The sequence below is a fragment of the Eulemur rufifrons genome, chromosome 2, assembly GCF_041146395.1.
Source record: "Eulemur rufifrons isolate Redbay chromosome 2, OSU_ERuf_1, whole genome shotgun sequence".
Lineage (NCBI taxonomy): Eukaryota > Metazoa > Chordata > Mammalia > Primates > Lemuridae > Eulemur > Eulemur rufifrons.
Genome location: NC_090984.1, coordinates 102,083,188 through 102,104,407, shown reverse-complemented (window position 1 = coordinate 102,104,407; position 21,220 = coordinate 102,083,188). Strand labels below are relative to the sequence as shown.

The following is a 21,220-nucleotide window of genomic DNA, read 5'->3' as shown; positions in this document are numbered from 1 at the left end:
TATCAGGCCCAGTCCAAACAAGGACTAGGCAGTACAGGACAAGCAGACATAACCAAATCACCAAAAAGAGAGAGGGCTTTGAGTTATGAGGTCAAAGATGTATCCCCATCAGTGTCTGAAAGCATGCAGCCAACTCTGTAAACTCAGAACTCAAACTTTAACTGGCTGGCTCTGAACTCTCTAGAACTCAAAAGTGTGTTCCCTCTTATGTCAAGGAATCATCCTAACTCCTCTGAGAGTTTTCAGTCTCTGAGTATGATAGAAAGGTTGTGTAATTTGGTCTATTTAGGACTTTCTAACAGGGATTTCTGGGTGGATGGAATGGATAGTAAATCTTTTGGAGGTCTTCTCTCCAAAGCAGGGCATTGAGCCAAGACCAGGAAGGTCTTGACACTGGGAAGCTAATTAATGAACTTTCAAAAATAGTTCAAACCTATCTTAACTAAATCCCAGAGACTAACCCCCTCCACAGCTATGAAAATATCTAACCAATTAAATAATAAAAAATAATACAAATATGATAGAAAAATAGAATCATTTAAACCATTTATTTAATAACTGGCCAAGTTAGTTAAATTTGGTAATTGTATAGGCAAACATGGGCATAGCTTAATATTGACATCTCTATCCTATAAACACACAAATTTTCCTCTAAGGACATATCTTTTAAAAACTTAATGTGATTTCAGACAGCTTAATATTTTGGGTCATTGAGTGGAAGTTAACTGGATACCCTAATAAATTAAAGCCCAGCATTTATGCTCATGTTCATTATATAAACAAGAGTGTTTCTGCCTACATTGCCAATAACTTTATTCTTTAGGAGAAAAAGAGGTTTCTTTTGGGAAAATTATCAATAAAAACTCAATAAAAAGCTTCTGAAAGCATGAATCCTAAAAGCTCAGAGATATGGAGAAGCTATTCCTCTAGAGATATTTTTAAATAACTGTGAACTAAGATACTTCATAGTTTATCTGTTCTGGATAAACAGATAAATCCTAAATAGTATGAGAGATGGAGGATAGGGAATTCTGGGCAAAGTGTGAATCTGACAAACAAGAATTACAAGTTCTATGAAGGTAAGGACCATGCTTGTCTTGCTGATCTCTGTATATGTGATGCTTCTGAGATTTCGCAGCATATAGCTGACTTATAAATATGGTTAATTAATAAGCAATTGAATTTCCTACAAATAAGTTGTAGTACCTTTTAACTACATGTATTTCATTCTATTTTTCCAACATTTTACTATGAAAATACTAATATTTAAAACAGAAAAGTTTAAAGAATTGTACAGTAAACATCCATATACTTACCCACCACCTAGTTTCTATAATTAACATTTTACTGTATTTGTTTCATCACCTACATATCCAACCATACATTCCTCTATCCATCCATCAATGCATCTAATTTTTAGAGCATTTCAAAGTTACAGACAGATATCAGTGCAATCTGCTCCTAAACATTTCAACATGCATATCATTACTATGTAGAGTTCAGTATTTGTTTTATAGATTTTTTTGGTGTGATAAAGATCACACACAGGGAAATACCCAAATATCAAATGTCCATTTAATAAGTTTTGACAAACACCTAGAGCTATATAACCCAAACTCTAACATTACTATCACCTCAGAAAGTGCTCATGCTCCTTCCTAGTCAATCCCTCCCTAGTACCCTAAAGGCAATCACTGTTCTGAATTTTCGTCATGTATTAGTTTTGCCTGTTCTAGAACTTCATAAAAATGAAACCATACACTATGAGCTCTTTCCGTGTAAGGCTTCTTTCATTCAGCACGTTTTTGAGATTCATTCATGTGTGTGCATCAGTATTCATCTATTTTTATTGCTGAGTAGTAGGCCATTGTCTGAATAATCCAGTTTATCTGCTCCCTTGTTGTTGGACACCTAGATTATTTCTTGCTTTGGAGGAGTTACGAATAAAAATACTATGAACATATTTGTACGAGTCATTTTGTGATGATGGTTTTCATTTCTTCTGGGTAAAGATCTCAAAGTGGAAGTTGCTAAGCTTTCTAACAAACTGCCAAACTCTTTTTCTAATGTGCTTGTACCAGTTTATGCTGCCAACGACAATTTATCAGAATTCTGTGAGCTCCACACTGTCACCAACATTTGGTGTTGCAGTCTAATATTAGTCATTCTGCTAGATGTTTAGTGCTATAACATGACTTTAATTTGTAATTCCCTGCTAACTAATGTTGTTAAGCACATCTTCCATGAGTGTATCAGCTATTCATATATCTTCCTTTTGAAGTGTCTGTTCAAATATTTTATCCTTTTGTTACTGGGTTGTCTTTTTATTATTGAGTTGTATATTTTCTAGATTCAAATCCTTTGTCATATACGTTTGATGAATAACTTCAGTTTACAGCTTGCCAAATCATTTACCTAATTGTATCTTACAACATTTTTAATCTTAAAGAAATCTAACTTATCATTTTTGTTTACTACTTTCTGTGTCATGCCTAAAAACTTGTGCCAAGCCCAAAGGTACAAAGATATTCTGTGTTTTCCTCAAGAAGTTTTATAGTAATAGCTTTTGTGCTTATGTATATGAATCATCTATAATTTCTGTGGGAGATAGGGGTTGGGAGGGTTCTTGGCTTTTAAATATGATATCCAGTTGTTTCAGCTCTGTTTGTTAAAAAGAGTTTCCTTTTCCCATTGGATTACATAGAACCTTTTGCTGAAAATCAAATGGCCATATCAATGTGGTCCTATTTCTGGACTCACTATTCTGTTTCATTGATCAATTTGCCAAAGTCTTGATTACTGCAGAATTTCAGTATTAAGTCAGGTACCCTAAGTGGTTTTCAAGATGACTTTGGATACTCTAAGTCCTTTGCATTTCCATATAAAGTTTTTTTAAGTTGGTCAGTTTCCACAAAAAAATCTACTAGATAATGATTTAGATTGCATTGGATCTTTATTTTTTTCACCACTCTGATCCAAGTCCCAAGCACTGGATCTTTAGATCAATTTGAGGAGAATGGATATTTTAAAAATATTAATTCTACCAATCAATGAGCATAGTATGTCTCTCCATTTATTTAGTTCTGCTTTAATCTCTTTAAGTAGTATTTAATAGCTTTTGGTGTATAGGTATTGAACATGTTTTGTTAAATTTATGCCTAAGTATTTCATATTTTCAAATGCTATTGTAAATGGGTTTTAAATTTCATTTTCCAATTATGTACTGATCATATATTAAAATGCAATAGATTCTAGGATTTTGATCTTGTATCCTAAGACCTTGCTAAATGCATTTTTATGTTCTTGTAGTTATTCTGCAGACACCTTACGATTTTCTACTAACCTGATCATGTCTTCCAAAAACAAAGACAATCTATATGTATTTCTTCCCTCCCCCTCTTGCTTTATTATACTGCCTAGGAATTAAAGTACAGTGTGAATAAAAGTAGTATGAGTAGACATCTTACCTTATTACTAACCATAAAGGAAAATCCTTCAATAGTTTAACAAATATGATGAAAGCAATAGATTTTTCATATAAGGCCATTATCAGATTGAATAAGGTCCCTTCTAGTCCTGATTTGCTATGAGTTTTTCTCAAAAATATGTGTTGAATTTCATCAGATGCTTTTTTTTTTTTCCTTTGGTATCTAACGAAATGATCATCTAGGTTTTCTCCTTTAATTAACATGGTGAATTATATTGACTAATTTTGAAATTTTAAGCCAAACCTCCATTACTGGAGAAAATCCCAGTCATATGTATTATCCTTCTTATATATTGGTGGATTGATTAGATTTGCTAATATTCTTTTAAGAAGTTTTGTGTCTATGTTCATGAATCATATTAGTCTATAATTTCCTTCTTTTTTAATGTCTTTATCAGGTTTTGGTATCATAGTTATGCTGGCACCATAAGAAGAACTGAGAAGTGTCCCTTCCTATATTTTTGAAAGAGTTTATGCAACATTGATGTTATTCTTCCTTATATGCTTGATAGAATTCACCAGTGAAACCAGTGAATCTGAAATTTCTTTGTAGGAGGTTTTTGATTACAAATTCTATTTTCTTAATAGACATAGGGCTCTTCAAAATTTCTATTTCAGCTGGTATCAGTTTGGTAAATATCACTTCCCTCAAGCAGTTTGGTCATTTCATCTAAGCTGTCAAAGTAATGGAATTAGGTTGTTAATAACATTCCCTTAAAATCCTTTCTTCTCGTTAGTATCTGTTTTATGTCTGTAGGGTCTATAGCTATATCCTTTCTTTTCTATCTGATATTGATTATTAGTGTTTTCTCTTTTTTCTAGATCAGTCTACCTAAGAGCTTATCAATTCTGCTAGTTTACCAATAAATAAATTTTGGATTTTGTTAATTTTATTGTCTTTTATTTATTTATTTTCTGCCATTCATCATTTCTTCTCTTCTACTTACTTTGGGTTATTCTGCTTTTTCTAGTTTCTTAAAATGGACAAAAGATCAGTAATTTTAGTCCTCAATTTCTAATACAAGCATTTAAAGCTATAAATTTCCTCCAAAGCATCTACTTTAGCAGCATTTGATGTTATACACTTGCATGTTATATTCGTATTTAGTTTCTATTTCCTTTGTCATTTCCTCCTTGACCCATGGATTATTTAGAAACATACTGTTTAATTCCCTAATACTTGAGGGTTTCCTATTGGTATTGATATCAAATTCCATTGTGGTCAAAGAATATATTCTCTATCATTTTGATCCTTTTAAATATATTAAGATGTGTTTCATGCTTCAGCATATGGTCTATCATATGCCAACTTTCATTTGCTTACACCTCCACAACACCAAAAAACCCCTATTGATGGCCATATAAAATGAGTACCAAAAAATAAAGGGCAGAACCCACTGATCTTTATATATTCCTATTGTTTAAGATATTTTTCTTTTCTTTTCCAATTTCCAAATTGTATACTGTAGGAAGCAGTATACTCTAGGAAGCATATTACTTGACTAAAAACTGGAGAAAATTATAAACTAGATGTGACTTTCATTTGGAAACAAGCTACAAACTTGATCTCAGTTTTCCCTTAATTAAATGGCAGCAATCATAATGTGTTCCTTCTTTAAAGAAAAATTAGATTTATGCTTTAAAAGGCTTGGAAGAGAAACCAAGTTTATCTTAACTCTTTTCTTTTCTTTTTTTGGGGGGAGACAGAGTCTCTCTTTGTCGCCCTGGGTAGAGTGCAAGGGCATCATCATAGCTCACTGTCACCTCCAACTCCTGGGCTCAAGTTATCCTTCTGCCTCAGCCTCCCGAGTAGCTGGAACTATAGGTACATACCAGGACGCCTGGCTAATTTTTCTATTTTTAGTAGAGATGGGGTCTCTTGCTCAGGCTGGTCTCAAACTCCTGAGCTCAAGCAATCCTCCCTCCTCGACCTTCTAAAGTGTTAGGATTACAGGTGTGAGCCAAGGCACCCAGCCTATCTTAACTCTTAAATGCAAAACAAAACTTAGATATAGGAGGGTTCTTTCCTATTGTTATCATATTGCTTATTAAATAGGTAAAGCACAAAGTAGATGTATGTAATATTCAAACTTTCTCTAACCAGAAGGTGTGTGTTTAGGTTCAAGGGTATTTGTTGTGATTGCAGCCTTCAGTGAAGCAAAGCCATCGTGGTCCTTCCTCTAAGACCTTTCTCTTCTCTGCCTAGATAAAAAGCCACGGGTATTTTGCACACTTCCAGTTCTGTGGCAAGCTGGAGGCAGATTCTGCTCAGTCCCATATGGCACAGAGTTGTATGCCTCAGGTATGCCAAGGCCAAAACACAAACTCTTATTTGAATCTAACATGACAATAGTCTTGAAATCTCATTAATACTCTGTTCTCTCTCACACAGCCAAACAAGAATACTATTATTAGTTGAAATGATATATCTCTAGTTATAATAAAGTAAATCTCAAACTTAGTTTGTAAAAGGTCGCCACAGAACACTTTTCCAATAGGAAACATTTTTTATGTTACTATTCAAGCTGAGCCAAACTGAAAATGGTTATGTAAAGTATTATGCTTAGTCTGTGCATGGTCACATATTATGCACGTGGAAAGAATTTCTCAACTTTTAAAATTCAGTTACCGTGTTCTTCCTGTCAATAAGCTTCTTCTTGTGTTTCCCCTACAGAAGTAGAAAGGACAACTGGGTTAGAGAATGCTATTCAAATAGTCTCTCTTCAGTTTACACATACATGCACTCCTGAAATTTTTATTACAGAGATTCAACATGGAACTTGGCCAGGAAGGGCATCTTTGGGGAAAAGCAGATAAATTGAGAACATTCTCAGAGAAAAGCAGAGTGCTGTGAGTTCAGGGAGGATCAATAAAAAACAAAAGGGAAAGGACAAATAAATTTTGGAGAAAAATTATAATAATTACTTGCATTTGTCTATCTATTTACAAAGTAGATTACACTTATTCCTCACAACCACCATTTAAAGAAGGTTGTTATTAGCTCCATTTATATAAAGGAGGGTGATAAGATAATTTTGTGACCTGCCAATGTCAGAGCTTAACAGGTTTACATTTTAACCTAGGGCTTAGGTCTGAGACTCCATTGTTCTTTCTACTTTCATTGAACTGTTTTAGGAAAGAAAAGCAAGATCAATTCTTATGGAGTTCAAAAAGGATGCATATATGGAAATAAAACTCATCAGAAATCAAGCAGGTGGGAGGGGGGAAGAGAGGATGAGTAAATTCACACCTAATGGGTACAATGTACACTATTAGGGTGATAGGCACACTTACAACTTTGACTCAAACTGGAAGAAAGCAAATTATGTAACCAAAATGTTTGTACTCCAGTAATACTCTGAAATAAAATTTTTTAAAAAAGTATGTTCATCAGAAATAGATTTTCCATGATTAAAAAAAAAAATCTCTATAAAAAAGATGTTTCCCATTGCCTCTAAACTAGGGTTGGGCTCTAACCACAGGAATCAAGTGCTACTTATGTTTAAATAGGCTTTTGTTTTCTAAACACTCTCCTCATTCAATTTCCTTTCACTTAACACCTTTTTTTTTATTTCCCCAGTTCTACTTGTACTAATTCGTGTATGTGTTTATTTGGATCAGTATAATTTTATCACCTGTGTAGGTTTGTATCCACTACTGCAGATGAGATACTAAGTAATTATGTCACCCTCCCCCCCAAGTATCCTCCAAGCTGCCCTTTCATAATCACACACGCCTCCTACCTATCCTCTGCCCCATTAATCTGTTTTCCACTCTAAAATTTTGTCATTTCAAATATGTTATGTAAACAGAATTACATAACATGTAACCGTTGCTATTGGTTTTTTATAAAGAGATAAGTGCCATGTAGATTGTAGCTATAAAAAGAATCGAGTGAAAAGGTAAAGTCTTCCCCAACATGTCCTATCTTTCCTTTCCCATGTCTTCTACCAATCTAATGGCCTGATACTGTCACATTATCATCAGAAAGTCTCAAGATGATTTTAACTTTTTCACCCAGATAATAGTTTTCTCCAGCAATCTGCAATCATGGCATCACATTACAATCACCTGGGCAGCTTTTAATAAGTACCAATACTTCACTCTGGCGGGGAGAGGTGACCAGGGCATAAATATGATTTACAAGATCTCCAGGTGTTACTAATATGCAGCCAGCATTACAACTACTGCCATAGTGTTAAGACAGTAAGTAAGATACTGTATGCCAGGGCAGGATGGGTAGACAGGGGAGGAATTGAGAGGGTGGGGAAGGTAGAAAAAATTAACCTAAAACAAATGAAATGAGTATAGGATTAGTCTGAAAGTGGTTCTGACAATAACACAATTGGATTTGCAAGTGGAAAATATCAATTCAGATTGAAGAGAACAAATTTACTGGAAATTATTAAGACTTCCAACAAACATAATTTCATTTTTTCAATACATGTGTTTGTGTGCGCCTACCATGTGGTAGATTCTTGATACTGACAAAGATAAGCAAAACAAAATACCTACTCTTAAGAGCCAACTTGTAAGGTACAAGTTAGTAAACAGGCAGTTATAATATAACCTAGGAGTCTAAATCAGATTAAGGGATAAGAGAAGGGCTGGGAGTACCTCCTAGTCTAGGTCAGAGGAGGAAGAACATAGTTATAAGAATTTAGGGATGAACTGAAGTCCATTCCAAAGAAAGAGGAGTTTCGTAAGGATAAGGAGGTATAAAAGAGCAAGTAGATATGGTCTGATTGGCCATGGGTTGGTGTGGAAAAGTGGAGATTAGGCTAAAAAGGTAGGTAAGAATAGATCATGAGAGCCTTTCATGCTAAACAGGGAAATTTGTGGTTTTTTTAAATCAAAGATTTTAGAATGCTTTATAAACAAGGGTTGTTAACTGGGCCTGAAAAAAGAATGCAGGGAGTACACTAACTTGGATGGGGAAAAAAAAATTACATTTCCTAATTGAAATTTAGCATTTCTTCCACATAAATGTAGGAAACCATCCACATAATGGATTAGTATGACTTCATTACCAAAAGATATAACATCTTTTTTTCATATTACTTTAGAACTGTCACAAGTATCTCAAAATACTGTCAGTACTTATTCTTTGAAAATTATGGTAGTTATTAGACCTACTGCTGGGTCTTGTTATTTAATGTGCTAATAAAGAAAGCACATATATTATTATATCTCAAATTTTTTATTGTTATGCTACTCCTATGTGAATGCTTCATAATTTTGGCTAGTACGGTAGACTCCAGATTGCCTGCTCTGCCCACCTTCCCCCTCACAGAAAACCCAAGTATGGAAAGATCCAGCCTTGAGCACAGAATCCATGTCAGTTCAGAGACAGACCTATACAACTTGTTAAAAAACCCATGCAAACTACCTATTTTAAGTAAACAGTCCATTACTACTAAATATGACTGGATAATCCAAGATCACCAAATATTTGCAGATATATTACAGTAAAAACTAGAAAGAATAAGATGAACAAATAGAACTAATACAGAAGAATTAAAATGATGTAAAAAAACATAAAGGAACTTTAAACAAACTAATCAACATAGTCAAAGAGATTTGAAAAGACATTATATCCATAAAATATGAAAACTAATCAAAAAGTAAAAACAGTTCTTGGATATTAAAATCACATTTGCCAAAATAAAAAATCAAATGAGGCCGCGCGCAGTGGCTCAAGCCTGTGATCCTAGTGCTCTAAGAGGCTAAGGCGGGAGGATCACTGGAGGTCAGGCGTTTGAGACCAGCCTGAGCAAGAGCAAGACCCTGTCTCTATTAAAAATAGAAAAAATTAGCTGGGCGTGGTGGCGTGTGCCTGTAGTTCCAGCTACTCAGGAGGCTGAGGTGGGAGGATCACTTGAGCCCAGGAGTTTGAGGTTGCTGCAAGCGAGGCTAATGCCAGAGCACTCTAGCCCAGGCGACAGAGTGAGATTCTGTCTCAAAAAACAAAAATCAAACAAACAAAAAAATGTAAATCAAGCAACCCTCTCCTGTGCTGGTAATAAATAACAAAATAGACAAGGCTGAAGACCAATTTATAGTTTTAGAAGACAAAATTCAAGAAATCTTCAAGAATTTAAAGCTAAGACATGAGATCAAAAGTATGAAAACAGTAAGGAAATGTGGAGGACAGAGCCAAAATTTATCTAATATGAGTTCCACAAGGAGAGAAAAGAAAGAATAAAGGGAACATTTCCACAGTTGAAAGACTTACATGTTTAGACTGAAAGGACTTACCCACTGCAAAACTAAAATAATGAAAAATGACATAGCAGAACACATCCTGGCAAAGTATCTCAACTCTAAACATAAAGAACCTTGCAAAAGTTTTCAGAGAAGGGGATGACAAGCTACACAATGTGATTACTTAAACAATGTTAATTACTACATATTTACAGAGAGAAATTGTAAATCCCATTATTTACAATAATAGATCATGACATTACAAGAAATGGCTGAAATCTGGGTATCGATTTTAAGAATCCGTCAAAAAAAAAGCTTATATATTCTCAGAATAAGTTCCTCTAAATAACTACGGTGCCTTATTTTAACAATCAATTAAGGAACTGAAATGCAACGTGGTTAGGTCACAGGTCTCACATACAAAAGTATGTCGGACTGAGTAGTCTGTGACTGCTATGCTATTTAAATGCCAATGTCTGTTTTCCATCATTTTGCCCCATTTTCCCTTGCATTGAGATTATCAGTTGTCATTTTTTACAAATCTCAGTGTATTTTGTGAATTACCTCCCCTCCACTTTTTCTAATCTGATCGTTCTAATCTCTTCTGGTCTAAAAAAACAGATAATCATGTCTGTTAAAATTGCAGCTAAAGTATAAAGGCACTAAGAAGAGCCTTCCTAGAAGAATAAAGTTTAGGGCATCTGTGAAGATTGCTCACAGATCTTTATGGTTTAATTTTTAGTTTGTGAAAATGTTATAAAGTGCTGTGAGTTAATGATAAATTCTGGGAAAATGAGGCATTATTTCATATTTTCTGGAAGACTTTTCTATCAGAGATTTTACATGAAGATTTTTATGAAGCCTCTTTCCTTCTTCTGCATGTACTGTCTCCTAATCTTATGATCTAGTCCTAAATTTCTAAGTTTAGCAAATCCCCACCTGTCCTGGAAGAGGCGTGTTGCCAGCATATAGTTCATAGAGGTTTTGTGCTCGAGGTAGGACCTGAAAAATAAAGACGGAAACTGGTTATTTCTTAAGCTTAGTTCAAGATGAAAGTAGAAATAAAGCTATGAAGGAAGCATAGAAGTGACAGGGTACTTATACACTGTTTCTAAAGTGGCAAAGGAAGACACAGTTGCTCAAATTAAAATGATAAAATACTAGAGTAGCAGCAAATAGAATACAATAAAATAAAGAAAAAGAGGACTTAATTTAGAAAATAGAAAAAGAAAAGGTAGTATTGCTTGGATTAATAATAGGTGACATACTAAATTCAGAAAATAAGATCGAAAGATTTGTTTACCAAAAAGTTTACACATAGGTCAAATGAACAGGAGCTACACAAAGGACATGAAAATGTAGATAGAAGACTGTTTCAATCATGTTATTCCTCAACTTAAGAGCTTTTGATGGCTCCCCAATGTCTGCCCCAGGAGGCATACACTTTCTCTTCCAAACTTTCCAAATTTCAAAAATCTATACCACCAATTCAATCACACTTTCTCCACACAGTTGCCCAACATTGATATGTGGTACAGCCAGACAAGTCACCTTAGAAGCCTCTCATACCTCACCTCCCACTGATCCTTTGCCTCTGACTGGACATCTTCTCACACGCTCTCAACTTATCTATACAGTAGTCTCCCCTTCTCCAAGGTTTCAGTTACCCACAGTCAGCTGCAGTCCAAAAATATTAAATGGAAAATTCCAGAAATAAAGAACTCATAAGTTTTAAATTACACACTGTCCTAAGTGGTGTCATGAAATCTGGAGCCATCCTGCTCCCTCACACCTGGGACATGGATCATCCCTTTTTCCAGTGTCTCCACACTATAGATGTTCCTCGCACGTTAGGCACTTAGCAGCTGTCTCAGTTAGCAGACCAATGTTGACGTGATTCAATGCTTGTGTTTAAGGAACCTTTATTTTACTTAATAATGGCCCTAAAGAACAAGAGTAATGATATTGGCAATTTGGATAGGTCAAACAGGAATCATAATGTGCTTCCTTTAAGTGAAAAAGTGAAAGTTCTCGACTTCAGGGAAAAAAAATCATACGCTGAAGTTGCTAAGATAAGAACAAATCTTCCATCTGTGAAATTGTGAAGAAGGAAAAGGAAATTTGTGCTAATTTTGCTGTTGCACCTCAAACTGCAAAAGTGATGGTCACAGTGCATAATAATTACTTAGTTAAGATGGAAAAGGCATTAAATCTGTGGGTGGAAAACATGAACAACTGACAGCAGCATGTTGCACCAGAAAGCATTGAGCCTACAGGAAGACTTCAGCAAGGAATCCCCTGAAATAAGTGACACGAAGCCATTTACTACAAGTAGGGGATGGCTGCACAGATTCAGGAATACAGAAGGTAAACAGTAGCCCAACACTATGTCACAATGCCTTTGGCATTCACCTTATTTTATCTCATCATGTAGGCATCGAATCATCTCACATCATCACAAGAATAATAAGGGTGAGTACGGAGCAATTCCAAAAAACCACATGCACATAACTTTTATTACAGTCTATTGTTATAACTGCTCTATTTTAATTATTAGTTATTGTCATTCATCTCTTACTATGCCTAATTTATAAGTTAAACTTTATCATAGGTATATATGTATAGGAATATATGTTTAGGAATAACAATATATACAGTTGACCCCCTAAGCAAGTTGAAAATCTGTGTACAACTTTTGACTCCCCAAAAACTTACCTACTAATAGCCTACTGTTGACCAGAAGCCTTACTGATAACATAAACAGTCAATTAACACATATTTTGTATGTTATATGTATTATATACTATATTCTTACAATAAAGTAAGCTAGAAAAAAGAAAGTGTTATTAAGAAAATCATGAGGAGGAGTTGGTCTTGCTGTCACAGGGATGGCACACATGGAAGAAAATCCACACATAGGTGCACCCACACAGTTCAGATCAGTGTTGTTCAAGGGTCGGTTATGCAGGGTTTGGTACTAGCCACAGTTTCAGGCATCCACTGGGAGTCTTGGAATGTACACCCTGAAGATAAGGGGGATCTATTGTAATCGACCCTTCAAGAAGTAGGTCAAGGCCAGGCATGATGGCTCGCATCTGTAATCCTAGCACTTTGGGAGGCTGCAGCCAGAAGATCATTTGAAGCCAGGAGTTCGAGACCAGCCTGAGCAAGAACGAGACCCAACTCTACAAAAAAATAGAAAAATTAGCCAGGTATGGTGGAACACGCCTGTAGTCCTAGCTACTCGAGAGGCTGAAGCAGGAGGATCACTTGAGCCCAGGAATTCGAGGTTGCAGTGAGCTATAATGAGGCTACTGCACTCCAGCGTAGGTGACCAAAAAAACAAGAAAAAAAGGAAAAAAGCAGATCACGTCCACTCTGCTGCATGAAGCCTTCCTGATATGCCTTTCCAAGTTCGCAGAGATTCCTTGTCTGAACTACTCTGGTCTGTACTGTATGTCTGAGGAACCTATATCATACTGTCTCACAGAGTAAACACTTTCTTCTAGGAAAGCTAAAGAATGGAGCAGGAAAAAAGGAGCATCTGGAGTCAGAACACCTGACTCAAGTCCCACTGTGCGGTCATGGACAAGTCACATCATTTTACTGAGCCTTAGTTTCCTTGTCATTAAAATGAGAATGATAACAATGATTTGTACAAAGTGCATTATATTAATAATTACAAAGAGCTACATAAATATGAGCTATTTTTATTATATATACAAATAATTTCTCTATAAACATGCTGTTAACCCTCAAAAGGCAGGGATCCCATCTAATATTTATTTTTTACTCCAAAAAACCAAGCATAGTGCTAGATACTTGGATGATAATAAACATGTATTAATAAAATGGCATATTTATTTGTTAGTAGATAAACACATCTCCCCCATTCTATGTGATGGCAGCTCAATTAATTTAATGTTCTTGGCCTCCTGCTGCCTCTTTTCTCAGAACGTATTTACCAAGAGAGGTAGCCTGATTTACCAATATGACTCATAATTTAGGAAGAACAAACAGAACAGGCTCCATTGAGCATCTTCCTTCTTTCTCTTGGGGGAGAATCTCTCCCTGGGAAGTACATAATCACTACCGCTCATATAGAGTCAGGTGCTCCCCATACACACATATATATCTCCTCAGTCCAACCTTGCCTACAATAGGCATGTAAATCTGTCTAATTCTGAAGTTCAACAGGAAATGTATTTGCTTGTAGACAGATATAATCAAGTCTCCCAACCTAGACTTTATCGGTAAGAAAGATGATAACTTGGTCTCCATCTATTCTAATCCTTGTCTTACTTCTCTACTGGTTCAAAACCAAACTAGTAAAGAAAGGTACCATTATTGGAGTTCCCTAAGAGACTCCAACATTATTTGTACTTGATTCCTTAAAAAAAGGTATTCAAATTAGGGTCCCATCTCTTGAAATACTCAAAAGCAGAGGGTTCCACTTTTAATTATTAAAATAGATATTTTCTACAAAGTACAAAAAATCAAATTCTTCAAAAAATACCAAAAGATACACTTTTAATTTTGAGAGAAACCCATGCAGTATTTTTCTGTTGAATTCCTAAGTATTTATAAGGTATAACTACATGGATAGTATACTTTGAAAGATAAAAGGAAGATTTGTCTATGAACAGCTAGGTTTCCCAAATAAAACAAACTACAAACAAAAAACTGGCCTTTTCTTTTATTCCTGTAAGTTCTAGGTCTGTACTTAGAACCGCTAACATCCCAACTAGGTCAAAAGCCAGAGGAAAAAAAGTGTGTTGCCCATAAACAAGTACACAAATTTTCAACTTTATTAGCACTCAGAGAAATGCAAATCAAGACCAAAATAAGATGTTTTATACATACCCAATAAATTGACAAAAATTAAGTCTGACAGTACCATGAACAAAGATATAGTTCAACAGGATCTCTTATGCATTGCTGACAGGAGTGTAAATTTACATAGTCAATTCGGAAAACAATTTGGCATTACATTTTTTAAGCATTATTATCTTTTTAAAAAGTTGAACATTCATATATTTTATGGCACAGTAATTCCACTCCTAGATGTATGCCAGGAGACACATACAACAATATTTATAGCACAGATGTCCTTAAGAGCAAAAGACCAGAAAGAAATCAAATGTCCATTAACAGGAGAATGGAAAAATTAACAGCAGTATAAACACACAGTAAAATATAAAAAAAGCATTGAAAAAGAATGAATTGTAGCTATATGCAACAACATGAAACTTACTAATGGTAGCATAATGCTGAATGAAAAATGCAAGAGACATAGAACATGTCTTTTTTAAAAGAAAAAGTTCAAAAGCAATTAAAACTAAATAAGAGAATTCAGCTTCTACACATCAGAGATAACTGCTAAAGGACCTGCTCTCCTACCATAAACAGCTAGAAAAGTATACAAATATTTGAAACAACTTTTTTTAGACATTAAACAACTGGCAACACAGTACTGTGATCCCTGACAGAGGAAAATAATTGAAGTTATCCCTACAATTGCTCTACCTTTCTGCCTAGAGGCAATTTCCAAACTATGCAGAAAAAGGGGAAATTCAAGTAGAGCCAAACAGTCTCTGAGAAGAGATGACAGAGATCAAAGTTCTAGAAGTAGCTAGAATTTTCACAGTAATGTACCAGAGAAGAAGAAGCTGTGCATAAGATATCCAAAAATCATCATGAGGGACCCTTGAGTCTTTGGGTGAATACAAATCTGCTCAGGTATAGGGTGAAAGTTTACAGGACAACTGTTAGGATAAAGAACAATTAAGGAGGAATTGTAAGCAAAATAAGTCCCAGAGTTCACATGGGGCTTTGAACTGAGGTCCCACCAGCCAGAATGGAGCGATCTCAATGAAGACGGGGGTCCTTTAACAGATACCCCAAAAGAGTCTTTAGTGGTAGAACTATCCTAGACCTAGACAAAAAACTATTCTAAATGAACTATACAATGCTTAAAAATAAGCCTGAAAGATGAAGCTATCTACAAGTACCTTAAGTGCTTGACCCCCCAAAAAAACTTCAGCAGGGCTTAAAGAAGGAAATAAAATCCAAACTCTCAACAATGTAACATTTATAATGTCCAGCATCCAATTTTAAAAAAGTGAAGAAACAGGAAAAATGTGACCCATAAACAGAAGGAAAACCAGTCAATAGAAACAGACTCAGAAATGAGAGGTAACAGAATAAGAAAAAGATTTTAAAACAGTTATTATAAATGTTATAATACAAAGATCTAAAGGAAATCATGAAAATAATGAAAAAAAGAAAAAAGAAGACATAAAAAGAAACATATGGGAATTGTACAGATAAAAAATAAAATGTCTGAAATGATTATTTCACTAGATAGAATTAATAAAGGATTACACACTGCAGACAGAATGATGAATGACCTTAGAGACACACAGAAATAGAAAACCATCCAAAATTAAGAAAAGGAAAAAAGTCTGAAAAAATATGAAGGCAGCTGAACTTCTGGTAAAATGTGAACCAATGTAAAATGTAACCAGAGTCCCAAATGAAGAAACGAGAGGAGGGAAATAGAAAAAAAAAAATTGAAGAAATAAAGGCCAAAAGTTTTCCAAATTTGATGAAAACTATAAACCCACAGAGCAAGAAGTCCAATGAAACCCAAGCGGAAGAAACAAAAAAGTGACACCCAGGTACATCATAATGAAACTGTCGAAATTCAATCATAAAGAGATATCTTTTTTTAAAAATTATATAAATTTATTGAGTACAAGTATAATTTTGTTACATGGGTAGTGGTTAAGTCAGGGCTTTTAGGGTATCCATCACCCAAATAATATACATTGTATCCACTAAGTGATTTCTCACCATGTAACCCCCTCCTACACTCTCTGTCTTCAAGTCTCTATTGTCTATCATTCCACACATAAAAAGATCACCTTAAAAGCAAGCTGAGAATAAAAGACATTGTGCATATAAGAACAAAGATAAGAATTACTGCACACTTCTCGTTAGAAAAATGCAAGCCTGAAGATGATGAAAAGATATTTTTAAGGTGCTGGAAAAAGTATCAATCTAGAATTCTATAACTAGTTAAAATAATCTTCCAAACATAAAAGCAAAACACTTTTTCTGACAAACATAAGTTGACGGAATTCGCCACCATCAAACTAAAATGTAAAAATCAACACTAACTACACCCTGTCTATAAGAAACCCACTGTAACTATAAAGACACAGAAAGATTAAAAGTAAAACAGTGGAAGAAGATATACCATGCAAATACCAGTTATCAGAAAGCTGAAGTGGAGTATATAAATATATATATAAAATATATTTATATGTACATAATATGTATAATAATTATAACACATAAGTAGACTTCAGAACAAAGAACATTATCAGGATAGAGGGATATTTCATAACAATAAAGAAGTCAATGTCTATAAAATTTTTTCTAAAATTTTCTTCTAGAATTCTTATAGTTTCACACCTTAGGTTTAAGTTTGTTACCCACCATGAGTTGATTTTTGTGAGAGGTGAAAGGTGTGGATCCCGTTTCAGTCTTCTACATGTGGCTATCCAGTTTTCCCAGCACCATTTATTGAATAAGGATGCTTTTCCCCAGTGTATGTTTTTGTCTGTTCTGTCAAAGATTAGATGGCTATATGAGGATGGTTTTATATCTGGATTCTCAGTTCTGTTCCACTGGTCTGTGCCTCTGTTCTTGTGCAAATACCAAGCTGATTTAATAATCACAGCTTTGTAGTATAGTTTGAAGTCTGGTAAATTAATACCTCCCATTTTGTTCTTATTGCCTAAAATTGCTTTTGTTAAACAGGGTCTTCTCTGGTTCTATATGAAGTGTAAAATTATTTTTTCTATATCTGTGAAAAATGATGTTGGTATTTTAATAGGGATTGTATTGAATCTGTAGATCACTTTGTGTACTATAGACATTTAACAATGTTGATTCTCCCAACCCACAAGCATGGTATAGTTTTCCACCTGTTTACATCCTCTGCTATTTCCTTCCTCAGTGTTTCATAGTTTTCCCTGTAGAGGTCTTTTACCTCCTTAGTTAAATATATTCCTAGGTATTTTACTTTCTTTGTTGCTATTGTGAAGGACATTGAGTCTTTGATTTGGTTCTCAGTTTGACTGTTATTGGTGTATATGAATGCCTCTGATTTGTGTGTATTGATTCTGTATCCTGAGACTTTACTGAATTCATTCATCAATTCCAGGAGCCTCTTGGTTGAATCTTTGGGAAGGCAATCACAGCAACAACAAAAACAAATAAATGGGACTTAATGAAATTAAAAAGCTTCTGCACAGCCAAAGAAACTGTCACAAGAGCAAACAGACAACCTACAGAATGGGACAAAATTTTTCACATGCTACACATCCGATAAAGGGCTGATAACTAGAGTCTATTTAGAACTCAGGAAAATCAGCAAGAAAAAATCAAACAACCTTATCAAAAAGTGGGCAAAGGACAAGAACAGAAACTTTTCAAAAGAAGACAGAAGAATGGCCAACAAACATATGAAAAAATACTCAACATCTCTAATTATCAAGGAAATGAAAATCAAAACCACAATGAGATATCACTTATCTCCAGTGAGAATGGCCTTTATCAAAAAGTCCCAAAACAACAAATGTTGGCATGGATGTGGAGAGATAAGAATGCTCATACACTGCTGGTGGGACTGCAAACTAGTGCAACCTCTGTGGAAAGTAATATGGAGATACCTTATAGAGATACAAGTAGATCTACCATTTGATCCAGCAATCCCATTACTGGGCATCTACCCCCAAAAACAAAAGGCATTCTATAAAAAAGACATCTGCACTTTAATGTTTATAGCAGTGCAATTCACAATTGCAAAGATGTGGAAACAACCCAAGTGCCCATCAATATATGAGTGGATTAATAAAATGTGGTGTATGTATACCATAGAATACTACTCAGCTACAAAAAACAATGGTGAATTAGCACCTTATATATTATCCTGGATAGAGCTGGAGCCCATCCTTCAAAGTGAAGTATAACAAGAATGGAAAAACAAGCACCATATGTATTTGCCATCAAATTGGTACTAACTGATCAACACTAAGGTGCTCACATGGAAGTAATATTCACTGGGTGCCGGTCAGGTGGGAGGGCGGTGGTGGGGGTGGGTAAACTCACAACTAATGGATGTGGAGTGTATTGTATGGGGGAAGGGCATGCTTGTAGCCCTGGCTTGGTTGAGGCAAAGGCATTATATGTAATCTAAATGTTTGTACCCCCATAATATTCTGAAATAAAAAAAAATAATAAAAAATAAAAGAAATTAAAAAAAAGAAGTCAATTTATCAAGAAGACATAATGAACCTAATGCATATGTACCTAATAACAGAGTTCTAAAATACATGAGAAGCAAAACTGACAGAACCAAAAGGAGAAATTTAAAAGTTCATAGTTATAATTGAAGTTTTCAATACCAGTCTCTCAATAATTGATGATGAATGCGATGTGCACTGTCTAGGGAATGGACACACCTGAAGCTCAGACTCGGGGGGATGGGGAGGCATGGGCAATATATATAACCTGAACGTTTGTACCCCCATAATGAGCTGAAAAAAAGAAAGAAAAAAAAAAAAAGAAAAAGAAAAAAAAACAGAAAGAAAAAAAAAGAAAGAAAAAAAAGAAAGAAAAAAAAAGAAAAAAAAAATCTGAACAACACTATCAATCTCCATGACCTAATAAACAGTTACAAATCCAACAAGAGCAGAATATACATTCTTTTCAATGTACATGTTACATTTACCAACATAAACCACATTCTGGGCCATACAGCAAATCTCAGTAAATTTAAAAAGACTGAAGTATGTTTTCTGACCTCACCAGAAGTAAACCAAAAATCAGTAACAAAAAATATCTCTGGGAAGATCCCAAATATTTGAAAACTAAGTAACATATTTCTAAATAACCCATGGGCAAAAAGAAAATCAACAGGCAAATTAAAAAGTATTTTAAATAGAATGAAAACAACAACACAACAATCAAAATATATGGGATGCCACTAAACCAGTACTTAGTAAAAATTTATAGCATTAAACACCTATAAGAGAAAAAAAGTCTCAAATCAACGACCTCAGCTTCCACCTAAAAAAACTAGAAAAGCAAATGAAGACCAAAGTTAAGCAGAAGAAAAAAATTACAAAGATTAGAGTAGAAATCAATGCACTATAACTAGAGGAAAGAAAAGAAAAAACAATGAAACCAAAGCTGGTTCTCTGAGATCAATAAAATTGATAAAGCTCTAGCCAGACTGACCAAGATAAAAAGAGAGAAGAAACAAATTACCAATATCAGAAATGAGAGAGGTAACATCACTACAGATTCTATAGAGGGTAAAAGGATAAGGGAATATTATAAATAATTTTATGCTTATAAGTATGACAACATAGATGAAATGAAAAAATTCCTTAAAAGACACCAATGACCAAAATTCATTCAAGTAGAAATAGATAACCTGAAGAGCCTATGTCTCTTAAAGAAATTGAAATTGAACTCCTGGTCCAGATGGCTTCAACAGTGAATTCTACCAAACATGCAAGAAATAAATAATAACAATTTTACATAAACTCTTCCAGAAAATTGAAGAGATAATTAAACCATAATAAGGTATCACTATACACCTCCTAGGGGCTAAAACTAAAAAGACTGAACACACCAACTGTTGGTGAGGATGTGGAGGAATTGGAACTCTCATACACTTATGATGTCAATGTAAAATGATACAACCACTTTAGAAAACTGTACAGCTATTTCTAAAAAAGTTCAACATACACAATAATATGATCCAGTCACTGCACAAGGATATTATTTTTTAAGATGGGGTCTCACTATGTTGCTCAGGCCAGACTTGAACTCCTGGGGTCAAAGGATCCTTCCACCTCAGCCTCTCAAGTAACTGAGACTACAGGCATCCACCACTGTACCTGGCCCCACAAGTAGACCCAAGAGAAATGAAAGCACATAGTCACACAATAATTTGTACAAAAATCTTCATAGAAGCTTTATTTGTAATAAACAAAAACTGCAAACAATCCAAATGTCCATCAATAGATGAAAGGATAAACAAATTACGGCATGTGCCTAAAATAGAATATTACTCAGCAATAAAAAGGAATTAAAGCATTGATATACGCTATAACATGTGTGAATCTAAAAATAATTATGCTGAATGAAAAGGCCAGACAAGAAAACATGCTGTAGAATTCCATTTATATAAAATTCTAGTAAATACAAACTAAACTTCAGCGACAGAAAGCAGATCAGTAGCTGCCTGGGGACAGGGTGTGGCAGGGAAGGGCAGGAGAGAGGAATTACAAAGTGGCACAAGGAAACTTTTGAAGGTGATGTTCACTATCTTGATAGTGGTGGTAGTTTCGCTGATGCATACATATGTGAAAACTTACCAAACTGTACACTTCAAATATATGCAGCTTATTGTACGTCAATTATACCTCAATAAAGCTATTAAAAATA

The 21,220-nt window shown here is 34.7% G+C and overlaps 1 protein-coding gene across 2 annotated transcripts in view; it reads right to left on the bottom strand.

Annotated features, from left to right (window-relative positions):
- TTLL5 (tubulin tyrosine ligase like 5) overlaps nt 1-21,220 on the bottom strand; it is a 276,452-nt gene that overhangs the window by 169,874 nt on the left and 85,358 nt on the right. For both annotated transcript variants that reach the window (XM_069489049.1, XM_069489040.1), the window contains one exon: nt 10,631-10,693. In XM_069489049.1, the coding sequence (XP_069345150.1) occupies nt 10,631-10,693 (63 nt within the window). The remainder of the gene's footprint in view (nt 1-10,630; nt 10,694-21,220) is intronic.